The 26647-nt window shown below is 35.0% G+C and overlaps 1 protein-coding gene across 1 annotated transcript; it reads left to right on the forward strand.

Annotated features, from left to right (window-relative positions):
• Nucleotides 1-16553, forward strand: LOC124447645 (mitotic spindle assembly checkpoint protein MAD1-like). Its single transcript, XM_046998617.1, has 19 exons — nt 1-450; nt 557-750; nt 1536-1588; nt 2682-2753; nt 3635-3716; nt 4138-4268; nt 6980-7094; nt 8256-8311; nt 8571-8657; nt 8898-8976; nt 9061-9126; nt 9224-9313; nt 10349-10396; nt 13126-13182; nt 13444-13544; nt 14248-14338; nt 14450-14663; nt 15848-16038; nt 16257-16553. Exons 1-19 carry the CDS (start codon nt 90-92, stop codon nt 16413-16415), a joined length of 2247 nt encoding a protein of 748 aa, XP_046854573.1. The 5' UTR covers nt 1-89; the 3' UTR covers nt 16416-16553.
• The last annotated feature ends 10094 nt before the right edge of the window (nt 16554-26647 follow it).

A 26647-nucleotide genomic window follows, 5' to 3' on the forward strand; every position in this document is an offset into this window, starting at 1 on the left:
TGCACGATTTTCATACTTGTTGTTTTAGAAAGTAAAGTTTATTCAAGAACTTCTTTTTAACGGCTTTAAATGCACAGTTGTTGTTGAAAATGTGGGCAACGCCAGATGATTGCACCACTGTTGTGCGGATTATGCAGGAGTACGATAAACTAGAGAGTGAAAGATGCGAAGATGAACCTTCCAAATTTAGTCCTATTGTTGGTCGTTTGACTTTCGACGAAAATTCACCCCATATAGATAACACCAGCTTATACAGGTCACAAGTTAAGAACAGAAGCGGTCATTTGGATAGCACTTTTTGTCAAAGAGACTACAAAGATCGGGAAAAAGACGTTGCTTTGTTGTGTGCCAAAGGAAGGATATCGCATTTGGAGAATGAATCGCTTTATTTGAAGACCGAGCGAAAACGGAGTAGGATTGACGAAGAAAAAGAAATAGAAATACGAAAAGGTATGCTTACATGTTTTTCAAGTATCTTACTACGTATTATCAATTAATAGCAAAGCTGTAAGCTTTGAAAGTTTATCATACTTTCTATATCATACTTTCAAAACAGAAAGCCTACGACAAGAGATTGAAAAGAACTCAGAACTGCAGCAGCAGCTGAAGTATGTTGTTGAAGAGGAAAAGTGTGTTCGGGATAAGCTGAAGGAAACAAAAAAACAGTTTGAAGATTACAAGAAAAAGACAGAAGAGAAAATTCATGGTCTTCAAAGGCAAATTTTGAAATTGAACTCTGAAATTGAGGAGGTATGTGGGCACGAATTATCATGGCCTAGTTATGTGTGATTATTATTTATGTATTCCTACTTAGCAATGTCAGAGACTTGGGGTGGTTGCTTGAGCCCCTGCCAAATGATGTGTTAATAATGAATAATGACTCTAATCTTGCACCTTAAATCACACATATACAGCATGACTGTCAAGATTTCCCATAAATTAAATATTATGGGAAATCTTGTTCCTTGATAACGAGCCCCACTGTTTTCTGCAACTGCTAGATGGCCCAGCTCATATAATTTCCTATTGAGGACTGAATGATTCAGTAAACCTACGTAAGATGAAAACATGGCAACTTTTGGTGTATTATGACTCTCTTCTTTAACATGTTTAATGATTCAACTTTGGCTACAATCATGAGTTGATATTTAGAAGCAGTTTCAGCCTAGATTTTTGCATGCGATTGAATTGATCAGCCATTTCATTTTAAAGAACAAAGTGTAGGTACGAAAATTGCTAATTCCTTCTTATTATTATTTGCTTATTATAGAAGGCAATAAACTAGACAAATTGCTCTTTGTATTTGAAGCAGAAATTTGCATTCTGTTACACTTTTTTTCAGTTTGATTACATATTTTTTCACTATTACAGATTTTTTTCATTATTAAAGACTTTTTAAAACTGAGGAATTTATTGTCAAGCATTATTTCTCATCATGTATTTCTTGATTTATACTTATTGATGGGCTTTTCTCCCCAGACAAACTTAGTCATTTATTTTTGTCATTAATATTCTTGGTTTCTATTGTTATTTAGTCGAAAGAAGATTTTTGGAAACAAATCACTGAGCTAAAAGAGAAGTCAACAAGGTAGTCTTTATATTTGAATATTTCGTGGAGAGAGTGAATTTCTCATTTTAGTTACGCTGAGTTACTGCAATTTTTAACGTGGTTAATGATAAGCACAATCACAAAAATTGTGATCTAAATGTCTTTACCTCAACAACCAATCTTTGTTCTCCACAACATGTGATTTGCACGTGATTCAAGGCTTCAAATGAACGCTAAGAAGGACCATATTCATGTATTTTACTATGCCAGACTGATTTCTTTTGAATGTGAAATTGTTTTCAAAAGAATTTTGTCTGGCAAAGAGAATGTATGAACATTTCCTCCCTTAGCCCCAATCAACGTTCATTTGACGCTATTGGCCATATCTTGAATTAAGCTAACACGTTATCATACCAAACTTTCGACGTGTTTGGAAAGCTTATGGCGCCGAATTTATTTTTGAAGCAATTGGCGTCGTAAGAAGCTTAACTAAGTTTTGAAAATATTTAACAGTTTCGATGGCATTTGATTTATCGTGAAATTTTATCTATTGTGTTTGTATTCAAGCAATTCAGGGCGCCAAATGTTTCTCCTACTGACCAAATGACGTCTTAAAAATCTGCTATTGCGTTTACAGCGAATTTCAAAATGGGCTCTCAATGGGCTCTTTTTTTTAATAAAACGCCTTTATATGCAAATGGTTTCTTTACTCCTGCCCAACATTACTGAATGAGGTTTGCCTCATTTTCCTTAATCTTTGGTTGTGTCACAAATGGCGTTTTACCGTACGTTGTCAGTAATCGGGTAGTTAGGGCAATTTCATACAACTAAGTCATGATGTAATGTCTCTCGAGCATGGTGTATGTAATCAAGCTTGATACAGGGTAAAAAAGTGAATGTGATTCGGTACGGACTACGTATTTGAGCGTGCAGTGAAAGAAAAGCGGTGTTTCCCTTTTCATTTAATGTTTTCATTAATTCCGGGCAACCAGTTTATCGTGTGCACTTGATAATCTCGTACTGAAACCCTAACACGGAATTGTTGGTGATAATCATGCTCTTAATGCTGTCCTATCGTTTCTTATGGCTATTGCTTTATGATCTATTTTTCATTAACTTTATTTTTTTGTAGACAAGAGACGGAAAATTTCATCGCTGAAAACAAACTGGAAGATTGCAAAAACCAATTGGACTATTACAAGAAGTGAGAATTAGTTCTGTCTTCCATTTCAGCTTTCGAGAATTGTTCATTACTATTTATTCTGGTTTTTTTTGCTGTTCGGTCAATATTGTCGCAATGTTCAAGTTTTTGAAGACAAAAAAGGGGAGGGACTTCGATTTAAGAAAATTCCTACCGACTTCGTGTTTTTGTATCACCGCTTGCAAGCCATCATTTTGGCTGGTGAATGTGAAACTACATCCCGATTAACGATTTCAAAGATTTTTCTGAGATTCAAACAAATACATTTGCTATTGAAATTATTTTGGTGTTCAATTTTTCTCGTAAGCAGCTCGAGTAGTTTCTTTTGATTACTTTAAACATTGAAACCATTATCCTAAAATAACCTTATCTTGTGTTTTCGGTCCTTATTTCAAACTGTGCTTTACGAAGGCAACGTTTTACGCCAAATTTTTGTAACTCAAACATTCCAAACTCCAGGGGACAGTTTCACGAAGGCCGAATAGCGGCATCCAAAGCATGGTAAGCTTTTGAACGTTAGGAAAATTCTTATGAGGAAAAAATATAAGATTTGAACTGAGCAATCGCTGAAATAAAATATTGCTTCTGAGATGACAAAAATTTCTTTGTCGTAAGGAAAATTCAAATACTTTTTTTACTTGTCTCAAAATTCTACTATCAAATGGATAATCTTGATGATCCAAGCTTCATGCAATAGGCCTTTTAAATATATGTACAGATTATGGCCTAAAGCTTTTTAGTTTTTACTATGAACAAAAGTGGAAAATTGATCTTTATATTTTAGTTTTTACAAAGCTTATACACTCTAAAATTACGCACCTCTGTTGGTTTACATTGCCTTTAACACGGCTGACCTTATCGTACTGCTGAATACATATTTACAGGCGTTATTCTGAAGCAATTACGCATGTTGATGAAATGGAAGAATCTCATGCTAAATATAAAGGATTGCAGCACAAAGTTGAGGTATGAATTGCTACTCAAGTCAACGATTGACAAAGTAATAAGCTGCGTTCGATTTTAATCGTTTTTGCAGAACTTTTGCCAATCGGTTTCAATAAGGAGATGAATGAAATTCAATCTAGGAAAAATTACTGTGTAAAAGGTTATACGACTACAAAACTTTATCACTCGTTCGACGTACGTCTGCAAAACAATTTGCGGATTTCGAGTCTCGTAGCGAGGACCGTTCGCGATGAGTAACGAGGAAACTAGTTGGAGAGTGTTGCAATCTACTATAGATGTCGCCGGGTGGCAGTATTGTTTTTTTTAACCTTTTATACAGCACAGTTGTCAATCGGCAACACTAACGAAACGAAATGAAACTCAGGCAAAGAAAATGTTTGCTGCATAAAGGTTTAAGTTGAGTCTTGCTATTTCTACACAGGAACTTGAAGAGAAACTCGCTCGTTGTGAGGAGGCCTCTGAGGTTGCCATGACAATGCAGAGTCAGATCTCAAAGTACAACGAAATTGAATGTCAAAACTCGAAACTTAAGGAGGAAAACTTATATTTAAAGTTAGTTCAATTTACGTATCTCAATCGCACTGGACGCAAAATTCTCATTCCACGCGTTGGTGTCATAACTTACGCGTCGTTGCTTTCTAATGTGCTGATGATTCAAAACTAAAACTCGGATTTTCTGTCTAACTTTGATGTTTATATGAAGCATTATATTTCTTGCTCCATATTGAGTTCTGGAGTCTTCATTAACAATGAGTTAATTTTAAAACTTGAATTTTTTACGACAGTCTAGCGTGTTAATTGGGAGTGACAGATGTTTAAACTTGAGTTTATTTATATTGGTATCAGGGGCGGTTGCACAAAAGGTGTATAAGTCACTATTCAACGGATAACTTGCTATCCAATGGATAAATTTTATCCATTGTTCAATTTGCGTTGCACGAAGCTTCAATAACTTTATTCAGTGGATAAAAATCGCTATCCACAGGATAAATTTGTCCAAGGCTCGGAGGTAGCTTAAATACACTATCCAATTGATAAAATTTTGGGGGTTGCGATAGAGTCAGTTGTTTCGAAGTTGAATATATTATTTAAATGAAAAATGGTATTATATAGAATGCCTGGTTTGCCGTTTCTTGATATTTCTAAAGTCCAAGTTCGTGTGGGGGAGTATATAGACGAGAAATTAAAAATATACTTGAATAATGTGGCGAAGAGGAGTGTCGAGCCCGATATCGTTTCGGAAAAAAATGCAATTAAATTCATAGTGAGCATTGTTTATGGTGAAATTTGCCCACCGATGAAACGTAGCTACTCCATTTTGGCTACGAAACAAATATTGATAACGTTAAGGTTTTAACGACAGGAAGCTTTCTTCAAGTCACTGGTGATACATTTGCTGCCTTTCATAAGTCTAGAATTACTCGCGTAGTTCGTAGGGTATGCCTAGCGATTGCACGAAAGCTCGATCAGTTTGACAAATTTCCAAAAACCAGAGAGAAAGAACAAATAAAACAAGGTTTTTACGAACATGCCGGTTTTCCTTGTGTCATTGGATGTGTTGATAGATCACACGTTCGAATAACACACCAACAGAAAGCGAACCAGACTTTGTAATCACAGTATTAATGTGCAAGGAATCTGTGATCATAAAGGTATGGCAAACTTCATGTAAATCGAAATATATTAATTTGCATATAAAGATGTTACAAGAGCAAGTTCACTGCTGCCGTTTATTGAAGATAGGTATTACAATGTTTCGTTTTCTCAACAGGGATATTCATAAATTTGGCGGCAAAATGGCCTGGCTCAACTCATAACAGCCATATATTTCGCACATCATCAGTAGCGCAAGATCTTGAAGGAACAAGTTTAGATAATGGTGTTCTTTGGGGGGACAGTGGTTATGCCCGCTTGCCCTACCTAATGACACCTCCCAAACCCAAAAACGAAGCAAGAGCGGGCCTTAAATAGGTCATTAAAGAGCACCCGCTCAGCAATAGAGAGAGCCTTTTGTCTTCTAAAAAGACGGTTCTATGTTTTACATGGTGAGATTCGAATGACACCAGAGAGAAAAGTACTCCACTATTGCAGCTTGCTTTATATTGCACAACACTGCAATTGATTACAATGAACCTGAGGATGAACTTGAACCAGATGGAGATAATGAAGATTTAAATGCAGGCATTCATTATCAAGGTGTACATTCAGGAAATGCTGTAAGAAATCGCATAACCAATATACATTTTTGTTAATTGTAAATAGTAATGAATGATGACTGGCAAATTAACATATTCAGCATGTCATCATAATTGATATATATATGTAAAACTTTTGTACTTCATAAACTTTGTTTATTGTTCATTGTTGTGGAGTTTTGTCTCCATTTGATGAACTTCCAAGCTTAACTTTTTATGCATACACTTGGCATTTTCAACCTCCAATTTCAACCTTTCCTTCTTCAACTCCAATACCTCTACTTGGAGTTTCTGCACTTCACATTCTGAAACTCGTCTCTTTTTTTTAGTGTTTTTTGGTCTTCGAGACCCCCATATGTCCACAACAGAGACTCCCGTGAGCAGAACCACCGCTAAAAAATGACTATCGCTGAGGTTGTCTAAACGTCAGCCAACATAAACATCAACTGTCCTTTTCAGGACTCTACTCACCTGGACGATTTAAATTTACGAACATGCAACGATACTCCGGGTTCAATCATTTATTTGAAAAGAAAACATAACGTAACGTAATGGGAGGGTGGGAGACATTGTTATACCTCACTTTTGTGTTTTCATATAATCTCAAATTTATTGCGAAAATTTATCTTCGCTGAAGAAAATTTATCTCTTATAACAGATTATAAAAGTTATCAGTTTTTCAAAAGTTATCCACCTTTTGTGCAACCGGCCCCAGATGTTTAAAACTTAAACTCGTGTACTTATTTACTCCACACTAGAAACTCTTATCGTCAGATTAATTGTCTAGAGAGATATGATGCTCAAATATGTAACGAGATACGTTGTTCACATTCGGGCGTAATTAAATGAATAAACTTGTAGAAATCATAAAGCTTTTGCTTTCAGAAGACTTATTTGTTTCAATGTAATGTGTCGTCTGTACGAGTAATTTGATGCTAAAACTTGTATCTTTGTATCCCTTTTATCGAAACCATAGTCATTAAGCTCGTCATTATAAAGTTTCCCCCCAAATAGTAATAGTTTGTAGCATGAAATGTCGTATTTATAGTGTATCATAAACTACTTCAGGGTGACGACTAAAAACAATGCCTTACTCAATGAGAAGTTGGAAAGTTGTAGCAGTAAACTAAAGCGTGCTGAAAAGAAGCTAAAAAGTCTGGAACAATTGGAAGTAAAGTATGAAGTACGTTTAACCTGTTGTTATTTACATGCATGCTCTAAACATCGTTAAATTGATAGTTTTTTTAAATAAACTTGCTAACATGTTTCTTCAATTATCTAACACTAACTTCTATTTCGTCAGGAGCTTATTTACTGGGCGAAATGAGAAGTTTGCTACCATTCAATAGCACACTATTATTATTTTTATTATATTTATATTATTACTGTTATTATTACAACTCGAAACCGAAAACCTGCGCCTGCGCAAGAGCTCTCTCAAATATAACTAAGACCTAACTTTTGTCAATTTGCTCTGTTTTATTTATCTTTGCCATTGCCTTTCACCCATTTCATTTTTGCATACGAAACGTAATTGGGGCTGATTGTTTTACCTAAACTCTAAAGTCAGTCTTATTCAACATCTCTGACTTTTGTTGCTTTTGATGGTTTACTTTAAAAGTGACGGAAATTTAGTTATAAAATAACATCAGCAAAACTCGTAATTTAATTGGTCGATGCGTATGTTTTGATCACGTCATCAAAACACGGAAATTGAAACTTCTATCGTCAGTATGCTGTCGTAAGCATTTTTATCATACCTGAAAACGAAAACGATTTTTTGCCTAAATTGAATTGGAGTGCGTTTCTGGCCAAGTAAATGCGAACTTAAATTAAGATTGGTGAGTTTCCCAAACTTTAAAGTCAATAACCTGGCTGTAGGTTTTCGTTTTCGTGCTTTTGACTTCGCTGTTTACTAAATTTTACGGCTTCGTTCGCTTGGGAGAATTTAGCTTTCGTATTTCAGCTTGATTAAATAAAGCTTACAACACTACCCTCTGGTTGGTTTTTTATAATACATTTTCTAAATGGTTTCAAGGGTTTAGATTTCTTGATCGGAAGTCTTTTAAATATTGCTCGAGTTAAGAAAAACTGTGCTAAGCACTCGCCTTTGCTTCGCGCGCTTTTCTTAACTCTCGCTTAATTCCCGCGTGTTTTGATCAGGCCATCCAATGATCCAAACACAGTAACCGTTTAGTGAATGTTCAATTATTGACCGTTTTCCATCATAGTGAAGGCGTGTCCAGCATAGAAGGTCAACTGTTGACCAATCAACCAATCAGAACAGTGCATGTGTTGCATGGTATTATATAAATATATGATTATTGAAAGGGTTTTTTTACAGGAACAACGAGCTTTCATTAAAAAATGGGAAGTCGCAGGTGTTGATGGAATTATGAGGTTAGTGCTATTTGAATTTATGCGTTTTCATTATTTTCCTTGCTTTACGTTGGAGGAAAGAACGTTTATTGACTTTTTCTTACATTGTCTTACCTACTGGATGAATGCTCGGTTAATGATTTAAACATTGTGCTCAACAGCAAAATAAAATATCGTTTAAATTTAAAAGATACTAGCATGCATACCCATGAAAAGTGCTCGCATGGCAATAAATTGCTTTGATGTCCTGTATTCTTTTCAATTTTGTACATATTTGCAGATCGCCTGACGAGCTAGTTCAAGAAATTGCAAGACTTCAAAAAGCACAAGTTGTTTTATTACAAAAGCATGGAGAAGCATCAACAAGGTGCCTACCAAGCTTTTCTTTATTTTTTTGTCTCCAAATTTCCTTTAGTCTGCTTGGGTTATGATTGTTGTACTATGTATGCTCCCGTTGCTAAAAATCCTACTTCTCCGCCTTTCACTCGCCTTGCTAGAAATTATTTTGCCACCATTTTTTTGTTATTTTACAATTAGAAGAATGTTGAGTTAGAGTAAATTACCAAAATAAACTCCTTTTTCTCGATGAGTATGATACATTTTTTAGTGCCCGGATTAGCTCGGAAGCATTACGTCAACAGTCGGAAGAACTTCTTGAATTGAAATTAAAACAGTCTGATCTCGAGGTAAGCATGCAAACTGTTTGTATTGTCATCATACGTTTTATGTTTCTCGATATGTAAAGATTATATGTGTTTATGTGTATTTAGGAAAAAAATAATGAACAAAATGAACAACTCAAGAGGTTAAACAAACTACTATCCCTCGTTTCCACCGTAAGCATCCTTTTATCTTTTGCACTGGTGGAAGTCAAATTTGTGGAAATTCAGATCGTAGGACTAAAAATAATATTAGAATTATTTTTCTTTGTAGGAAAGAAATGGTTGTCGTCGTTTGTTGAATTCCTATGACGGTGGAGATCCTTCAAATTACTCCCCACAACTATCAAGTCGTGTGAAAATGGTTTGTAAAAACAAATTTTCTTTAAGATGATTGCTTATTGACTTGTTTGAATTTAAACTGCGTTACGAATATGTTAGTCAACCGAGTGCTATAGTGCTTTACGTAATAGCATTTGCACAGAGGCATCCTGTCTTTTTTATGCCAGCGAGGAAATTTTATAGATTAAGAATTTCCTTAAACAAGTAATGAAGGCATATTGAACTTCAGTAATTGTCGGACTACTCTTTTTAAAAGTTACACTATAAAAATTTATTAGATGAATTACTATAGTATTATATTCACCGTCGATATTGGTGAGCACGAAGTCAAAATGACCATAAATTTAACATATGTCAAGCCATGCATGTGTGACGAGTACATTCTAAAAGTTTAAAACGTTCTACTTTGTAAAATCAGCATAAGTTTGATGTGATTGCTAGAAAATCTTCGAAAATTTAGAAAGGTGGAAATTTCAACTAGTCACTACAAGACAATTTGTGCGCTCCATGTTTATGTTGAAATCCCTTTGTTGATTTTTTATGTTTTAAAACTTCTGTCTATGAACAGCCTCTCATCGGGGGGGGGGGCATGATGCCGGGGTACCCACCCCCAAATATATTTTTCCTTCTAAATATATTTTTGTCCCAATTTAAATTTTTAAACGTTCTAAAAACCCTCATTTTTAGACAAACGAATCAGTTTGAATTGAGTTTTTCTGAGCATATGACGAAGACAGCCCGATCTTTTACTTCTATAATACAAAAATTAAAAATAATAGTTAAGCAGAATAATTACCTTAGAAGGATATAAGTTTTGGCTGTCTTGGCCACAAATGATTCAAGAACCTAAAATATTTAACATGTCTACCATAAGTGTAAACGTTTATTCTGATTTATATGAAGTGTATTTTACATGGACATTAAAAACATTTTGAAAACAAAAGTCTCTGTAACTTGCTTTTGCACGTTCTTGAGTTGACGAAGTCTAGGAGTTTCCTCTACATGAATGAAGTTAAAAAATAGATAGTTTTTCTCGAGGTTCTTATTCTTTGTTTAGGCAGAGGAACAGCTGCAGACTTGTAACAACTATGTGGAGAATTTGGAGGTAATGAATCATTGAAATTGTCGTGTGCATATTTCGTCAGTGTTTCTGTGTAATTTTCGATTTTCGTGCATATTTTTTTAAAAAAGACACGATCTAACAAAATTTGATGAATTTACATATGAACATTGACATTTGTGTAATTTGACCAAACGTTCTAAATCGGCTGTTTTGAACTTTTAGGACTGAGTTTCTAAGGCTTTCGTTGCAAAATTTTTTTCCCGTGTCGTAGCTTTATTGTCTGTGCTTGTAAGTAAACTATTTGGACATGGCACCAGCCTCACTTATAGTAGCTTAATATATGTTTGTACTAGTAACAATATTGTTAGCTACTTGGTGCCCGCTGTGCATTTGCGGCTAACCACTTTGCTACACGGCAAATTTGTCTGTCCACGTGGCATTATCCTCAAAGATCAAACATAACCAATCGGTAAAAAAGGTACAAAATTGTTGGAGGCTTAATCTTACAAAAATATTAACAAATACTAAAAACAAAACGATATAACCCGAACAAACATGTATGATGTATTGTCATCTATTCATACCGATGTAAACCTGAGTTCCATTTATCGGTTGGCCAAACGAATCATCGTGCTCTCCATAAAGCCTCCCTAAATAATTTTATAAATTTAGTCAAAACTAGAAGCTCAATATAGACAAATGCAAGCTTTGCATGTGATCACAAACATAAATTATACCATGTTCAGGCAAACAATACGTTGCACCTTACCAAACTTGTGTCGATACACTAAACTCACTTTTCACTGATTTATTTCTTTTCGTTAACAAAGGATGGATGCAACATCATTAGATTACAATTAGCCTTTTGTTCTACTCTCTTTTGTTTGTACTTTTCCCGGAAATAGTGTTCACTCGCGAACGGGTATCTCCCCTCAAACAATCGAAAACAATCTTAATTTTAGCTCAGCACTTGTAATTAGTACGACATATTGTACTTGTATTTAGTACGTATTTTCATTGTTTATCTATTGCTGATTTCATTCTAAAAGCAGTAGTCTGTTAGTGGTAACTGGCAAGACAGACTTAAAGCGACTAGATTTAGTTCCTCTTCAAGAGACTTTTAACTCAAAAAGTCGCTGTGAATCTACGCTAGATGATATAAGTATCGTCATCAAAACGGGTTGAGGGTGCTGGTGGATTTACATGTGTACGTGGTTTCTTTTCAAACAACGAACGAAGCTCTGAGCTTTCTTTTTCCAATTTCCCTGGAGGTCAGTGGAGGTCAAAGTAAGGATCCCCAAGATCTTCGAACGAAATGGATCAATCTTATTTCTCTCAAGGATTTTATTTCAACGACCAGCCACCGTGCATTTGTGCATATTCAGCTTTCAGTTGCTGATTTTCCAACCTCATTTTCTTATTTAGTGATAAAATTTCAGATAAAATTAGTTTGACAAGACAATTTGCTTGGTTTCAAGCGTTTCGTAATTCCAACAAAAGGCGTTCTAATTCTTGCTTTTTCAGTTGGACGAGGTTTTAAAAGCTCACTCGCTTCAAATTCACCGAGAGCGAGACGAGGTTCTAAACTCTAGTTTGAGAAAGTTGTGTGGATTTCGGAATAATAGTTGGCAATTGATTTAAATACCTCTTACGTTCGCCTGGGAAGAGTAGAGGACGCACTCGGTGGCCGATCGTTGGAATAAAATCCTTACGACAAATAAGATTGATCCATTTCTTTCGAAGGTATAGAGACTCCTTACTTTGACCTCCAAGAAAATTGTAAAAAGAAAGCTCATGATTTCTTTTCTTGTTTCAAAAGCAACCAGCTACACAACATGTAAATCCATCAGCACCGCCTTTTCGTTCTGTTGACGATACATCGTCAAGAGTAGATTCGCCGCAACTTTCTTATCAAGAAGTCTCCTGAAGACCCAGGCAAGACTTCTCAAAAGAACTTGGGACTTCCGTCGTACTTTTTGACTCTGAAACGTGACTAAGAATAGGAGTAAACTCTCTTTCGCTATTAGCCATATTGCAATGTTTTCATGTACGTGACTACTAAGACCAAAATGCAACGCGCCCTTTTCCCATGTGACGTAGTAATGCAAGTTGTCTATTCCCATCAGGCGCTGGTCAAAATGCATTGTGGGCTCGCTTCTTGTTGTGAAATAAACATAAAAACATGGCGGCAACTAATTTGAATACGAGGGAAGCGAAAAATTTTGTTGAAATCATCCCTCAAGTAAATCCAAGATGTCCAACATGTGGAATCGTTTTAAGCATCCTTTAAACTATACATTTATCAGAAAAATGACTTATCCCAAAAAACCGTGAGTGTTGATACCAGTATGTGCCTGACTACCAAGGCACTTGACTTATGTGAGAACAGTCACGTGGTATATGTTCTTGGCAATGGCGTTCGGCAAACGCAGTAATGACTTTTTCATTTAATGGATCATTTAAAGGAACAGTGAGCAGAAAGCATATTTTATAAAATCTTTAGCAGTTTTAAACGTTTCATTACAATAATATCAAAATTATAACATCACCATTTTCATTTTCAATCACATACTAAATTTTTGGCCAATGCGTACCCATTTTTTGCTGTTGTACGTAAGAGTAAACTGATATCTGTTTACCAAATAATTTGAGCGTGTCGTTTTGGTTGTTTTTCTGCATGAAAAGTTTAAACTCGTTTTTTTCACAATTTGAAGAAGTAAAACAAAATCAAAGCGGGGAAATCATAAATACCCTCTTTTCATTGTTTTTAGAATGACTTGAAGGCAACAATACTCAAAAACAGCGAGGCCAGAATGAAGTATAACCAGGTGAACGCATGTATATACCATATGTAAATGTTTCAAAGACTTTTTCTGACATTTCTTGATAATTATTGTGCGTACGTTTTTTGTAACAAAATTTGTGGCGAATCAATAAATGTCTGTTCTTCAATCCTTTTTAACTTATTGTGAAAGTGGAGTAAATCACTGACACGAATAGCAGTATCTCTACTCTAAAATGTGCATGAAAACTGCTCTTGTCGTTAACTTTTTGAATATCTTGCTGATGATTGACAATGTAATTGGCAGCTCAAGATTAAATATGATGATTTGATGAATCCGAATAAAACGCCATACAAAAATGTCGAAGAAGGCTCTTCCAATACTGATGAAAACCAATCAGTATCAAGGTCTGTTTACTTGTGTTGTTGCAATAAATTTTAAGATTTTAATATGTTTTTCTTTTGTTATATGCCTAGATATAGTAGTTATATTTTTCATTTTGTCAGAAACAGTTTATTGAATAGTTTTACCCCAGAAATCCAAATTCTAAGCCTAAGTAGCTTCAAACATTAAAAGTTTGTATGCTTGCAGCGTTTGTTTACCGTTTAATATTTTGCAGAGGAACTCTCCTTCCACAATCATTATCCATATACTCGAAAATGCCTTTGCCTTAATATCAGATGATCAGGCAGTGCGCACTATGACGCTACACGTCATGTCTAATGTGATGATAATGCAAAAATCTTTTTTTTAATCCGTTGTGGCTAAATAGTTACCCAACACCATTCTATTTCTAAAGACAGCTTGTTTTATGTCACCTTCATTAAGTCCAGAGCTGTTGTTTATAATGTTATTAATTATTACCGTTTCCATATCCCCACTAACTATTGTTTCTCAAAACTAAAAGTGCATCGGAAACTCTAACAAATCTTCTCCCATTGTCGGTTGTCCTGGTGGCATTTAATAAATATTACTACCAGCATGCTTTGCGTTTCCTTTTTTAGTTGCACGTCATAATGAGCATTCTTGTGTTTACATTAATGAAAACAGTCGTTGGTGTTGTGAGGTCAGAGTATATAACTCTACAAACTGAGATTTGGATTTTTTTAGAGATGTTGTGGCGAAACTACAGTCGGAAAATAAACAGCTGCAAGAAAAAATCGACATTCTTGAAACTCGCATCGAACAGAGAAACTTGCAGGTAAATAATGGTTGCACGATTTTTACTTTTAATCTCAGAAATGTCCTTATATGACACTTTTTATAGTGGCTGCTAAGCAGCGACCATTTTTAATAACTTTTTTGCTTTTAGGGAGATTACGACCCCAGTAAAATTAAGGTTGTTCATTTCTCACACAATCCTTTCACGCATGCGCGGCAAGCGCGATCTTCCGAACTGGAAAACATGCGACAGGAATGTGAAACGTTACGAAAGAAAGTAAAAATGCTAGAAGAAGGTCCTAATACAAGTGTTTCAAAAGTTGAACAAATCATTATTGAGGAAGCAAGTCCACACGAGGTTAAAGGTAAGTAATTCAATAGTGTGAAGTTTGAAAATAACATATTGACAATGGTAAAACAACAATTCAAGCTTAAATGCTCAAAATGTGAGAATGTTTTTTTCCTTGCATGAATGCCTCCTTGCATTTTATTAGAGTGATTTGGCAAACACAGCGTTTCGTCTAAGACGCCGTGAAAATGGCGTGGTATGCGCGTTTTACTTCCGCTTCAATCTACGACGGCAGTCGTGTTGACGACAACGACGTGAAAACGTACAATTTGGAAGTCGTATCTACGACGGCTGAAACAAACTTAATTATTAGAGAAAAATAAGGAAAATAGGCTTACATATATTCATTTGAGAAAAAACTACGAATATTTTTTTCTTAAAGCGAAAAAGAAATAAACAACGCGGGGTCTACTCTAATTGCAGGGTTTCCTCGGAGTAAAACAATTTTAGTCACAAAGCTGTATTTCGATGATTTTGCTTTTATTTATGGATTTATTGAAATGAATATACTGCAGTATATTTTTGATATCAAAAAATCAGTTTAAAATAATCGGAAAACACGATCTAGCTGGAAAAATGTCGAAATGGATTAGACGTATTTCATACTATTCTTTGACGAAATCCTACAAAACGTATGCTAAATCAGAAATACTTTGTACATAAATACATAAATACTAGGACGCCACCTACGACGTGGTGGCGTCCTAGACCCAGATCTCTCGCGAAAATTTGACGATGTCTTAGACGACACGTCGTGTTTGCTAAATCACTCTATTATTTTCGATATTAAGGCAATGACACGATTTCTCGCGTATTTGTGGAAAACATGCACGAGTTCCTTCATATTATACAAAAAACCATACAATCATTTGTTTCTGATGAGAAAATGCACACAAATATTTTGTCTGTTCCTACATATTTTTACACTTTTCTTTTGGTTTTTTCCACGATTGTTGAAGAATTTTGAATTCTTACACATTTTTCACTGTTTTAGCACATTTTAGCATTGATTTTTCCTGTTTTTAGTATCATTTACTGGTTTAAACATTAAAACTAACCAAAAATGTACTTAGGTATTTAAAAAGTGCCTACTAATTACACAATCTCCAATGAAGCGTCTTCACTGCACCAGTGCTCTCTTACAGATCACACGAGCCCGCGATTAGAATTAGTTTGAATCAGCGCAATGTGTTTTCATAGATTTGCAAGAACAGTTATCCAGCGCGGAACGTCGAAACAAGAGATTGAAAGAAGTTTTCGCTCAAAAGATTCAAGAATTTAGAGAGGCTTGTTATTCTCTGACTGGTTATCGTATTGATGTCGTACAAGATCAACAGTACAAGTTGCAATCTATGTACGCTGAGCGATCTTCTGATTCGCTTCTTTTTCAGGTAATTGTTACAGGTTTGAATAAAGAGTATTTCATAAGAGACATTTGAGCCGTATTTTTATCGTTTTTTGACCACTTTTGTTTATAATATTATCCTGGTGTAATTGCTATCAAAATACCACAAGTTACTGAAAAATATCAATATTATATGCTAGCGTCACAATGATGATAATTTATGATAAATTATCTCAACAATCATCATTTCTGTTTTTTTTCTAGTGCAATGCTAATGGCAAAACAATGCTCCTTGAAACTGACTTTTCTCATCAAGTGAAAAATCTGATCGACCAATATCTAATACATTTCAATTCGATCCCAGCCTTCCTCAGCAGCGTCACTCTGGAACTTTTTGAAAAACAAACGCAGATGATAAACTAAGTTGAGTAATCCCAGAGACAGGGAAGTGTTGAACTCAAATGCAGTGTACAGAAATATTATTTTAGTATTTTCTTCCCTATTTGCTTGTTTTTATGTGTAAAAAAATAAAATTGACGATTAACATCCGTATTATGTATAGCTACGTACATATTTTCTTTTGTCAGTCTAGATTATGGTCTTTTATTACTATATATTTCAAACCTGTCCAAGACAGAATTATTAAGTGGACGAAAAGTATAAACTACTAAACTACTGATGTCATTAGCAGTGACATCCCAGCCCGCAAATTTCGTCCTGCAATGTTATTTTTTGTGTTCTCTCACTGTGAAAACAACAGATGTCTGAAGAAATGAATAATTATAATGTTCTAGAATTTACATAGCAGGACCAAACCTTGCGGGCTGGCTACGCCACTGGTCATTACTCATGAGATTAGTGATGGACAGATAACAGGATATTAACAAGCACCCCACTCCACACCACTAAAAAAAAATACCAGTATATTATGTTTTATCACACGAGTATTGAAATTTATGCGCAACAAAACGGTGAAATAAAAATCATACGTCTAAATTTTCCCAGCACTTGATTGGATGGGCTGTTAAGGAATCTCGATATGTTCTCTCAGTCAGTATTTTTAAAACTGGATTGGTTTTCTCAAGGTTTTCGTTATTGTATTTTGGAGAAATGAAATCTCGATAGTATTTTTTTGGAACTCAATATAGCTTTTAAAACTCGATACCCTATTGGCCGGAACGTCTTTCCATACAAAAGCGATTATAAAATAAAGAAAATAAAACGCGTGCGCTGATTGGTCTAGAGCTGAGTTTGGATTAGCCAGTGCAAAACACATCTGAGCTCAATCAGCTCAATCTGCTCTCGAGTTCTCTCAAAGGTCTCCTCGGTTTGCATAAGCCTGTGCAAACACAGTAAAGTGAATAAACATCTTTTATTTCTTAATTAAAAGCAACTTGATTACGTCACGCACGTAGTTCATTCGTTGAATAAAGATATGTCCACAAACAACTGCTTCCATTGTAAAACAATATGCTGCTTTGACTCAATTTTCTTCTTTATTCCAACTTCTCATGACGACTATTTTATCACCTCTAACAAAAGCTCAACACCTGTACCTCTTTTGTAACGAGGATGGTAAAACAAAAGTAATCTTACCTGTCTTAGTGTCATACATTCAATTTTGACTCGGCAAGGACGCCTTTTTTGGAACTAAGCTTTTCTATAACCTTTAAGAAGAGCAACTTCATCTCTAGTTTAAATAATGGCAATTTCAGCCGTAACAGCCAGAGTATATTTCGAATTATGTTTCGAGAACTCCGGTAGGATATATGAGAATACTAGCGGTAGACTTTAACACTATGTTCAACCAGTAATGGTACATAATATGTACTCCATAGGTACAAGGCGTTAAGATTTGAACATGGTTTTCTAATACAACACGACCAAAGTTTGGAGTTGGTAATACTGGTCTATAGTTAAACTGTCTGAAAGTCGATTCCTTATTCCATCCATCTTTAGGATTTCTTCCAGAGGACTCCTAAGCGGCAGCTCATATTGCAGCTTCTCTTTTTGAATGTCCTTTGAACACTTTTGTGTCTATACCCGCTAATTCCAGCGATGAATGAATCCAACGGGCCAATGTTGAGGAAGTGACTGGTTTGTGAGGTTTATTGAATGAAAGAAAAATCTTTTTCGGCCCGTCCTTGTTAACTTTCCTTAGCTATGCGGTTGCTAGGGCATAATTTGTTGTTCTTTGGGAAACAAGTATAAAATGCAGAAACTGTTACGTCTGGGGAAGTTGTTTTATTGGTAAATGAATGGAAACTTACGCCTTCTGGTGTTAGTCGATAATGATTTAGGTCCAATTTGGAAAGTGAAGACGATGTCTTGGGGCATTTCAAAGCAAAGAGAGTTGCCAACTTCAAAGAAGGCTGCTTTAACTTTAATGGTTTGTTTTTTTTGTCTCCCTTTTGCTGAAAGTAGTGTGTGCAAATATCTAGGTTGAGGGGGGCGATTATTTAGAATACCTTACAATAGGTTAATGACATGTAGGTGTTGTCTGACAAGGTACCCGTAGATTCGTGGATGGGTTTATGATAGGGCAGATCTCAAAACATTAAATGTTCGATATTCCAAACCTGAATCAAAAGAGTCGGCTAAAAAGGTTAGAATATTCCTCAAGCTTGATAAAATAGTATTAATTTTTATTTGAAGACACCAACGGCTCCAACGCTGCCAACTTGATTTGTAGGTTTTGCGTGTGGGCTACGAATTGCTAATATGAGCAGTTTAGTAACGTTTTCGGGAAATCCCTCTGCTTCGTAACGTTGCTTGATGTATGAAATACGCTCAAGTACAGACGTGAGCAGTGGCGGATTACTAATTACGGGGCTTGTAGGCTAAGACGAAGTTGTGGGTCTTTAAGCGATATCTATTCCTCCCAATAAGTTCAGTTTTTTTTGCTTTTGCATTTCTTGTTTGCAACCCAAAAAGGTAAAAAATGGGAAACAGCTCATTTTAAAGTTCAAACAAAATTTCGAAAATCATTGACATGGTCAGAGCATTGCGCATTTGAACAGTAGATAGTACGAAAGCCATTTTTCTACTGCATTCAATTGCATGTAACATTTTCAACAGCATAAATCATCTAAGTTAAACATATATAGCTAGCCCGGAAGAGCAAATACATTCAATTCCTAATGTCTATATACAACAGGCCTCCTGAAAACCCGAGCCTGCAGGCTTAAGCCTACTTAGCCTAATGGATAATCCGCCCCTGGACCTGGGTGCATTGGATGAATCTGAGCAAGATTATATGGGTATTCAAGAGATATATGTTGTTGGGTAGTAGTATTGGTTTTTGAATGAAAAGACTGAGTAGTTTTGGCCACCAAGGTTGTGTTTGCCAAATTGGTGCTATGAAAACAATCTTGGCCTGATCCGCTACCACTTTTTGGAGAACCATTGGAACCAAGTTGAAATGTGTGAAAGCATATTCTGCAAGTTCCTTCCAGTTCTCTGTAAAGGCATCCCAGTGTCGAGCTTCTGGGTCTAGCCTCCAACTGATGTAATTGGACATTTGCCTTGTTACGTGAGAAGCGAAGAGATCCACTCGACAGTTCATCAAGAAGGGTTTTATTATCTTTGGTCGATCATCCAGTCGCTGCTGTCCAGAGATTGTCTTGAGTCAACATAATCTCGACTTCCGAATTTACTATATCAATGAATTTTTAAACTCATCCAAATTGATTCAATTACCGTCTGTCACGAGCAAGGACAGTTGTTGAGAATGCATTTGGAATCACTGCAGCTAGGTGGAGGATGCTAAGAAGGCCTATAATGGCTTCAGCTAAAAAGGTGGCAAGTATAACTAAAGCAGTCTGTGAACTTCATAATTACTTGATGTTAGAAGAATTCGGTATTCCTAATTCATCAAAAAGGTATTGCCCAGCTGGATTTGTTGACACAGAAGACAGGTATAATTGCTATTTTCTACTCTTAAGATAACTTACATCATGAGCTTATAAAATGATTTTTTTTGTCTTAGTATATTTTATCTTATTGTTACTATTGTATATAAAACTTTTGAATGCCGGTATCTAATTTTAAGTCAGTTGGTTATGGTCTTATCATTTTAAGCATCTAAACTGGTCATTATATGACATGTGCATGATAATATCAATATTTAAAAAAATTATCAAGAATGCATACAGTTCTGAAATTGCCACAGTGTTCAATAACCTAAAATGTTATAACTAAAGAAATTTTTATAGGTATGGACAGAACCTGCCAGGAGGATGGCAATCGTTGACAGAAGGAGACACGGGTCTGCAACAAATTTCACGACAAGGAAGCAATAACTATTCACGAAATGCCAAATCTGTGCAAAATTTACTGACGAATTATTTCTGCTCATCAGAAGTGGAAGAATCTTGGCAAAATTCATATGTGCAAAATAATGGTAAACAAGAAAAATAAACCTGTTTCTGTAAAACAATTTTACATTTATAACATCATCTTATTAATAAGTTATATTAATATAATTATCAAACTTAAGTTTCAACTGAACAAAAAATAATCTGTTTCTTACAAACAGCAACGAGTTTTCTAAGAAACTGAAATAGTTAGCTAAATAACTTAAATTTTTCACTTCATTATACGCTACACCCTTATAATTCTAGCTGTTTGTTGACATTGAAGAGATTGCTTCACTTAAAACAATTTAAATTTTACTCATTGCCTTACTTTTTGCTTCTTTATCCAACAAATGTAGCTGAGCAACAACACTTTTACCAATTGCATCTTCTACAGTTACCACAGCTGATTGATTTTGCAAGGATTTCTCGCCACCAGGTAAATATTCCATGATTTTTACATCCAAGGCCCGATCAAGTTTCTTTTTTTGACATTGCTGCATAAGACCTTTTCTTTCTTGGTTGTTTTGAAGCATCATTTTGAACGTTTTCAATAATCTCAAATAAAGGGAAAGATTCTTCTTGAGAAAATGCCTCAACACCAACTGTTAAATTATTAGTAGGAGGCTCAGATGTGATGGTAAGTGGATCTTGGCATGGACTTGAAAGAGCTTGCTAAACAACTGGTTGGAAATTTCTGTCCGAATTCTTTGTTCGAATAGTAACATAAGGTTTTAAAAAAGACAGTGCTAAAAGGTATGGATAATGTGGAATTTCATCCACACCTGCTCCACTTTTTTTCTCGTTTCCACTTAACACACGGACATATGAATCGCGTAGGTTTTTCCAAATTCTGTCTTTGTAGTTGTTTACTGGGCCAAAAATATTTTAGAATACACTTGGTTTGGTGCTGAAACTATGCAAAAACACAACACAACATATGCATTTATATTACCTGAATACATTGATTGACAGGCTGCATTCATAGCATCAGCCACTATTTGCCACGCATTTTCCTTGATATTTTTGTTATTATAGTTAGTGTCGTTTTTATGCCAAAGCGCTGGGTATTTTTTAATTTCTTCAATACGTTTCTCCTCAACTTTCGCATATTTTCCCGTATTTTTTTCAACTTGAAAATCAATCGTGATCTGGAAATTCATTTCCCTGGATAATTGCTTGCGTTTTTCAATTTTGCTGCGTAAAAGTTAAGTTGTGCTCAACTTGTGCGTTGACGCCCTTGGAGGACACGCACTGAAACGTAAGTGCACGCGCGTTGAAAAACGCAACAGTGGAAAGCAACATTCACGGACGTCGATTCGACGTCGATAAAACAACGTCTATTCGATTTGCGTTTTCCACGTTGTATCGACGTCGATTCAAAGTTTTTCAACGGACGTGGATAAAACAACGTCGGTTCGATTTCCGTTTTCCGCGTTGTATTGACGTCGATTCGACGTTGTTTAACGGACGTCGATAAAACAACGTCGATTCGATTCGCTTTTTCGACACCGATTCGACGTCAATTTTCCCACTGGGTTATGATGACCGACATGAAGCAAATTTTAATCTGAACTGTAAAAACTACGAAAACACAGAAAAAACATTGTTAAAATGCGAAATATTTGCGTAAACAAATCTTACCTGTTTGTGTGTGAAGCACAAAATGAAAAAGCCACAGGAGATTCACGGGACGGGTATCAAGGTGATTGTTGGATTGTTTGGTCTCAGCAGTCGTAAGACATAAGTGATAAAAACGTGATGTGAAGCACATAGTGGTGGACCATACCTCTTGTATTCTCAAATATTTCGACAGGAGTCAGTTCCCGAAATAAAATTCAACAGAAATGCTGATTAAGCGAACATCAATCCTTATAACAACAGCGATGACCAAACAGAAAAAGTCCGTAAGGATCATACTTTCATACAAAGTAAACGCGTAACATATTTCATACACAAATTCAAACTAAAACTATCTAGAATTTTAAAACAACCAATCAAATTCATTGTTTATTGAGAAAGCACCACAACAGGCTACTTTACACCATGCAAAGACAGAGCACTCAAACAATGTGCAGACAACAAATCATAAATCCATAAGCACATTAACTGCTGCGAAAAATTTGCCCATCTGACTAATCTCGTATTATTTCACTTATACGAGCACAATACCCGCGTACAATATGACCTAGCCATTTGTGGCGGAAATGGGATGCTAAGGGGCTGCACTCCCATTAATTCAGATAAGGGGCTAAGCCACCCAGTCAAAGAGCTACCTATATCAATATTTTTCACGTAATATACGTTTATGTTTCGCAAAATAAAATTATCGACATATGTGGACTCTTAAATACTGGAAGCCATTTTAAAAGCTTGCTTCTCGTATAGACTTTCATTTACTTGAAATACTATTAGTAAATGATAGGAAGAAAATGGCGCCAAATTTGTTATTATAACATGGCGTAAATGCAATGGCAATATGCCATAGACCGCGCAGTCTAAAATAAACACCTTTTTACTAGTCTGGGATTGAAGCACAAATAGAAAAAATTGATATTGTTTCTGAGTTGGACAACTACAACTGCAAATGTCAAAATGCCACGCCCTTACCAAGATGATTTTTTATTCAGGCCCGTCAATGAAAAACATCTTCTTCCGCCACTTGACCTAGCTCCCTTTGAATTGAACAAATGTCTCATCATAGACTGGCCAAGCATCGATTAAACGTTCTATTCAAAGAATCACTCGCTATCCGTATCCAAAAAAAACGGAACTTAATCATGGCACTAACGCTTCGAGAGAACTATATGTCTTCTTTTATCTAGATCGAATTACGTAGAGTCTATTTGTACTGCATAATCATTCCTCGCGATGAGTAAATAAAGTGAAAACGTTGAATAAAAAAATGCTTACGATATTTGGAGTTACCGTTTTATATATTTTGCTCATTTATCTTGCAAGTACTAATTATTGACATAAAATAATAGCGTGGCAAGCCCGCAAGATTTACTTCTGTCAGTATTGGAAATCGCTGTGAGTGTTAGAGGCTGGAGAGAGCCAAAACTTTTCTGAAATCCAGAAAAATATTAAGATGATTTTATATGGCTTTGAGCAAGTGCACTGAGCCATTTATGCATTAAGTTGATTATCTTTGATTCACTTTTTTTTGATATGATTGTTGTTGTCATATCTTATACAGTGGCTGAAGGCAGCCCTAAATTTTATTCTAAAATGAAATTTTTTTCAATAAATTACCGCTTTATTTCTTCGGGAAAATTAATTACATTAATTATCATATAGTAAAGGATTATCATCGCATGATACAGTAATCTCTGTTTGCAGTTTGTCTTTGTGTAATAGAAAAAAACATGATTGCCATGGTACAGCATTGGCTTTTAACAGTGAGCACCGCTTAATGCACAAATACGGTTGTCATGAACTTGCTGCAGGTTAAAGTCTGAATTATTCACAGCACTGTTTTCTGTTCACTCAGGGACGTAGGAACGTTTTCAGTTTTGGATAGAAGAGGAAAAGTCATATAACAATTTTGAACAACTAGAACCTCTAGAAAGCTTCAAACGGTATTTTGCAATAAATTGTATCCTGAACTTTTAACAGCTTTTCTTCTATATCGTCATTGTGAGGGAGGCACAGACACTCCCCGCAGAATTTCAATTTTAACAGCCCAGTGCGTTCACGATATTTATGGTGACTGCTGATATTTCTCATAGTCCTCTAGAGTGATGGACAAATGCAAAAGAGTTTAACATTTCTTGGATTTTTCAAATGAATATTCAGCATCCTAGCACATTTTAAAAGCACGAATATGTTTAATATAAAATACATCCCGTGCATTTATCATATTATTTTAAGTAAAATTCTACTTCACTTTGAGGCAACATAAATGAAAGGCCACTCATGTGTACATAATGCGTACCAGCTTGTAATTCTTCTGCAACATATGTGACGCTGAAGTGGTCAACAGAACAAAATGCTTTCTTTTCAAAAGCAAAAATGTAGCAGGACATTTCATGCAGTCGTCCCTACAATTTCATTTACCAAGGAGAAAGATGTGAAATGAGCTGTGTATTGAAATTGTTGATACCTTAGGTACTTTACTTAACTTTATTACAATGTTGTACACTAAAAGCGTAATCCAAAATAAATACATATAAAATTTTAGAGAGTCTAGTTTTGAAATATTTTTCTCCTGGCCAGAAAAATTTGAATTAAATGTCAAATTATTCAGACAACGAATGAAGATATAAACTACTGAAAACCAAACAGCATTTTTGATATGGCTAAAATATAGAGTATAGAATCGATAAAAATCGTTCTTTGCATTGCCTTTCCTTTGCTTGGGAATTTTTGGTTGTTTTGCTTCCCATTATACTCAGTTTGATTTGCGCTCAAATTTCGCCTGGTACCCATGCTTTTTTGTGTGTATTGACGTATGTGTGATGATCATATGAAAGTTATGGGTATTTCAGAATTGATCGACGGCTTATTAATTAGGCATTGTCAGAAAATTTCGTTCCCCATGTTAGACGATTTGACGTTAAATGGAAGCCATAATTAACCGACTATAAGTGAAAGTCTGCATAGAGGGCTTCTTAATAATGCAATTAATAGCGATAAACTCTTAAAATTTGTCAAAGTTGAGAGTGTCCATTTCAAGTAGCAAGCCCTATGAAAATAAAAAGTCATTTTGTGTTCTGAAACGTATTTTACCATTTTTGTGCACGTATTTTCCAATATATGCAACGCCAATATTGATTTAATCAATTTTTCTATAATTTTGAAAAATAATGTTTGTACAATGGAAGAACTACAATATTGGACTAATCAATAAAAACGCTCTAAAATAATGTCTAATTTTGCAAAGAAAAAACCCACCATTTTAAATTAGATTTTGTACAACTTTTCCGCTCTGTTCTGTGTCTTCCATTAAAAAAATTACTTCCTAACGAATGAAATAAACTCTTCAGTTATATGATTTTTTGCTTTGTGGAATGACATGATGATATAATGAATTTTTTTTACTAGTGTTCGTTTGCTAAGGTTATGAAACTATTAACCATTAATGATTTCTATTTTAACTAAAATTTTATCAACAAAACTCAATCTATTTTTAATAAAATCTCGTCGAGCTTTTGTTGCCAAATGTTATAAAAAATTAACTTTTGCAACCTCTTTTTTAGTTGGTCGAGAAAAACAGAGAATGCCAAAATCCAAAATTATTAGTTTAGTTACTTCGATTCTTGGAATTATCGATAGAATTATTATTGCAATTTTGGTCTACTGTTTATTCATACAATATGGTCAACGTTGGTTTAGTAAGAAACTTTGGCAATTTCGACGTCTTTCTGAAGACGGGGATGAATTTATACGATAAGACTTATCAAGAAAATAAAGCAAAGAAAATTTTCCACGAGAACTGTATTTAGTGGTCAAAGCATGACATAATTTTTTGATTAGTGCATGTTTTCATTGACATTTTCTGTAATATTCTGTGAAGAGTGAATGACACTCTTTAATAAAACTTGTTATGACTAATGAAAGAATTAGTCAGCCAATCATCTTTTTTTTATATTTTTTGTTTATATATTCGATCATTTTAGTTTGCGTATGTTTTTTGTATATCTTGGTTGATTTTTGCAATTTATTTGCACATTGTACAAAGTTTATATAAATGTTGGAGATTCTTTACAGTTTGATGCAACAAAGACCATGGATCAATGTGCTCAAAATACAACTTTTGCTGCACACCTGTCATAACAAATAATTTCTTTCATATTGTTATAGAGGATAATAACAAAGCTACTAATCAATATGGCTGCAAGCGATGATTGCGCACAATCAGCAAAAATTTACGTTTTATCGATGACGCCATCCACAGTTATCAAGTCCAAAAATTTTGCAAATTTAAAAAATTCTTGGTAGCATTAGATAGACTATTATGAGATAATTGAAAAAATATATTACTGCATCAAAATTTAATTTCAGTCACTCCTTTCAAAGGCATCAACGACTGTTTTTAAAATTGATGCCGACTCGACAATATCTGGTCTTATCTTATTTGACAGGCAGACCTGTCAACTTGTCCTGTTTTATCGGCTGTCACCTAAATCTTTCGTAATATTTTTACTATTACGGTTATTTATAGGAAAAATTTTCATTTTGCAGCTTCTTTGATAGGACAAATTTTTATATCACAATTATAGAAATTTGTGGAGAGTAATTTATACAAAACGTTTTGGTCATTTCGACTTTGCAAGGCTATTACAAGTAAAACTTCAT

Source organism: Xenia sp. Carnegie-2017, unplaced genomic scaffold, assembly GCF_021976095.1.
Source record: "Xenia sp. Carnegie-2017 unplaced genomic scaffold, XeniaSp_v1 HiC_scaffold_23, whole genome shotgun sequence".
Classification (NCBI taxonomy): Eukaryota; Metazoa; Cnidaria; class Anthozoa; order Malacalcyonacea; family Xeniidae; genus Xenia; species Xenia sp. Carnegie-2017.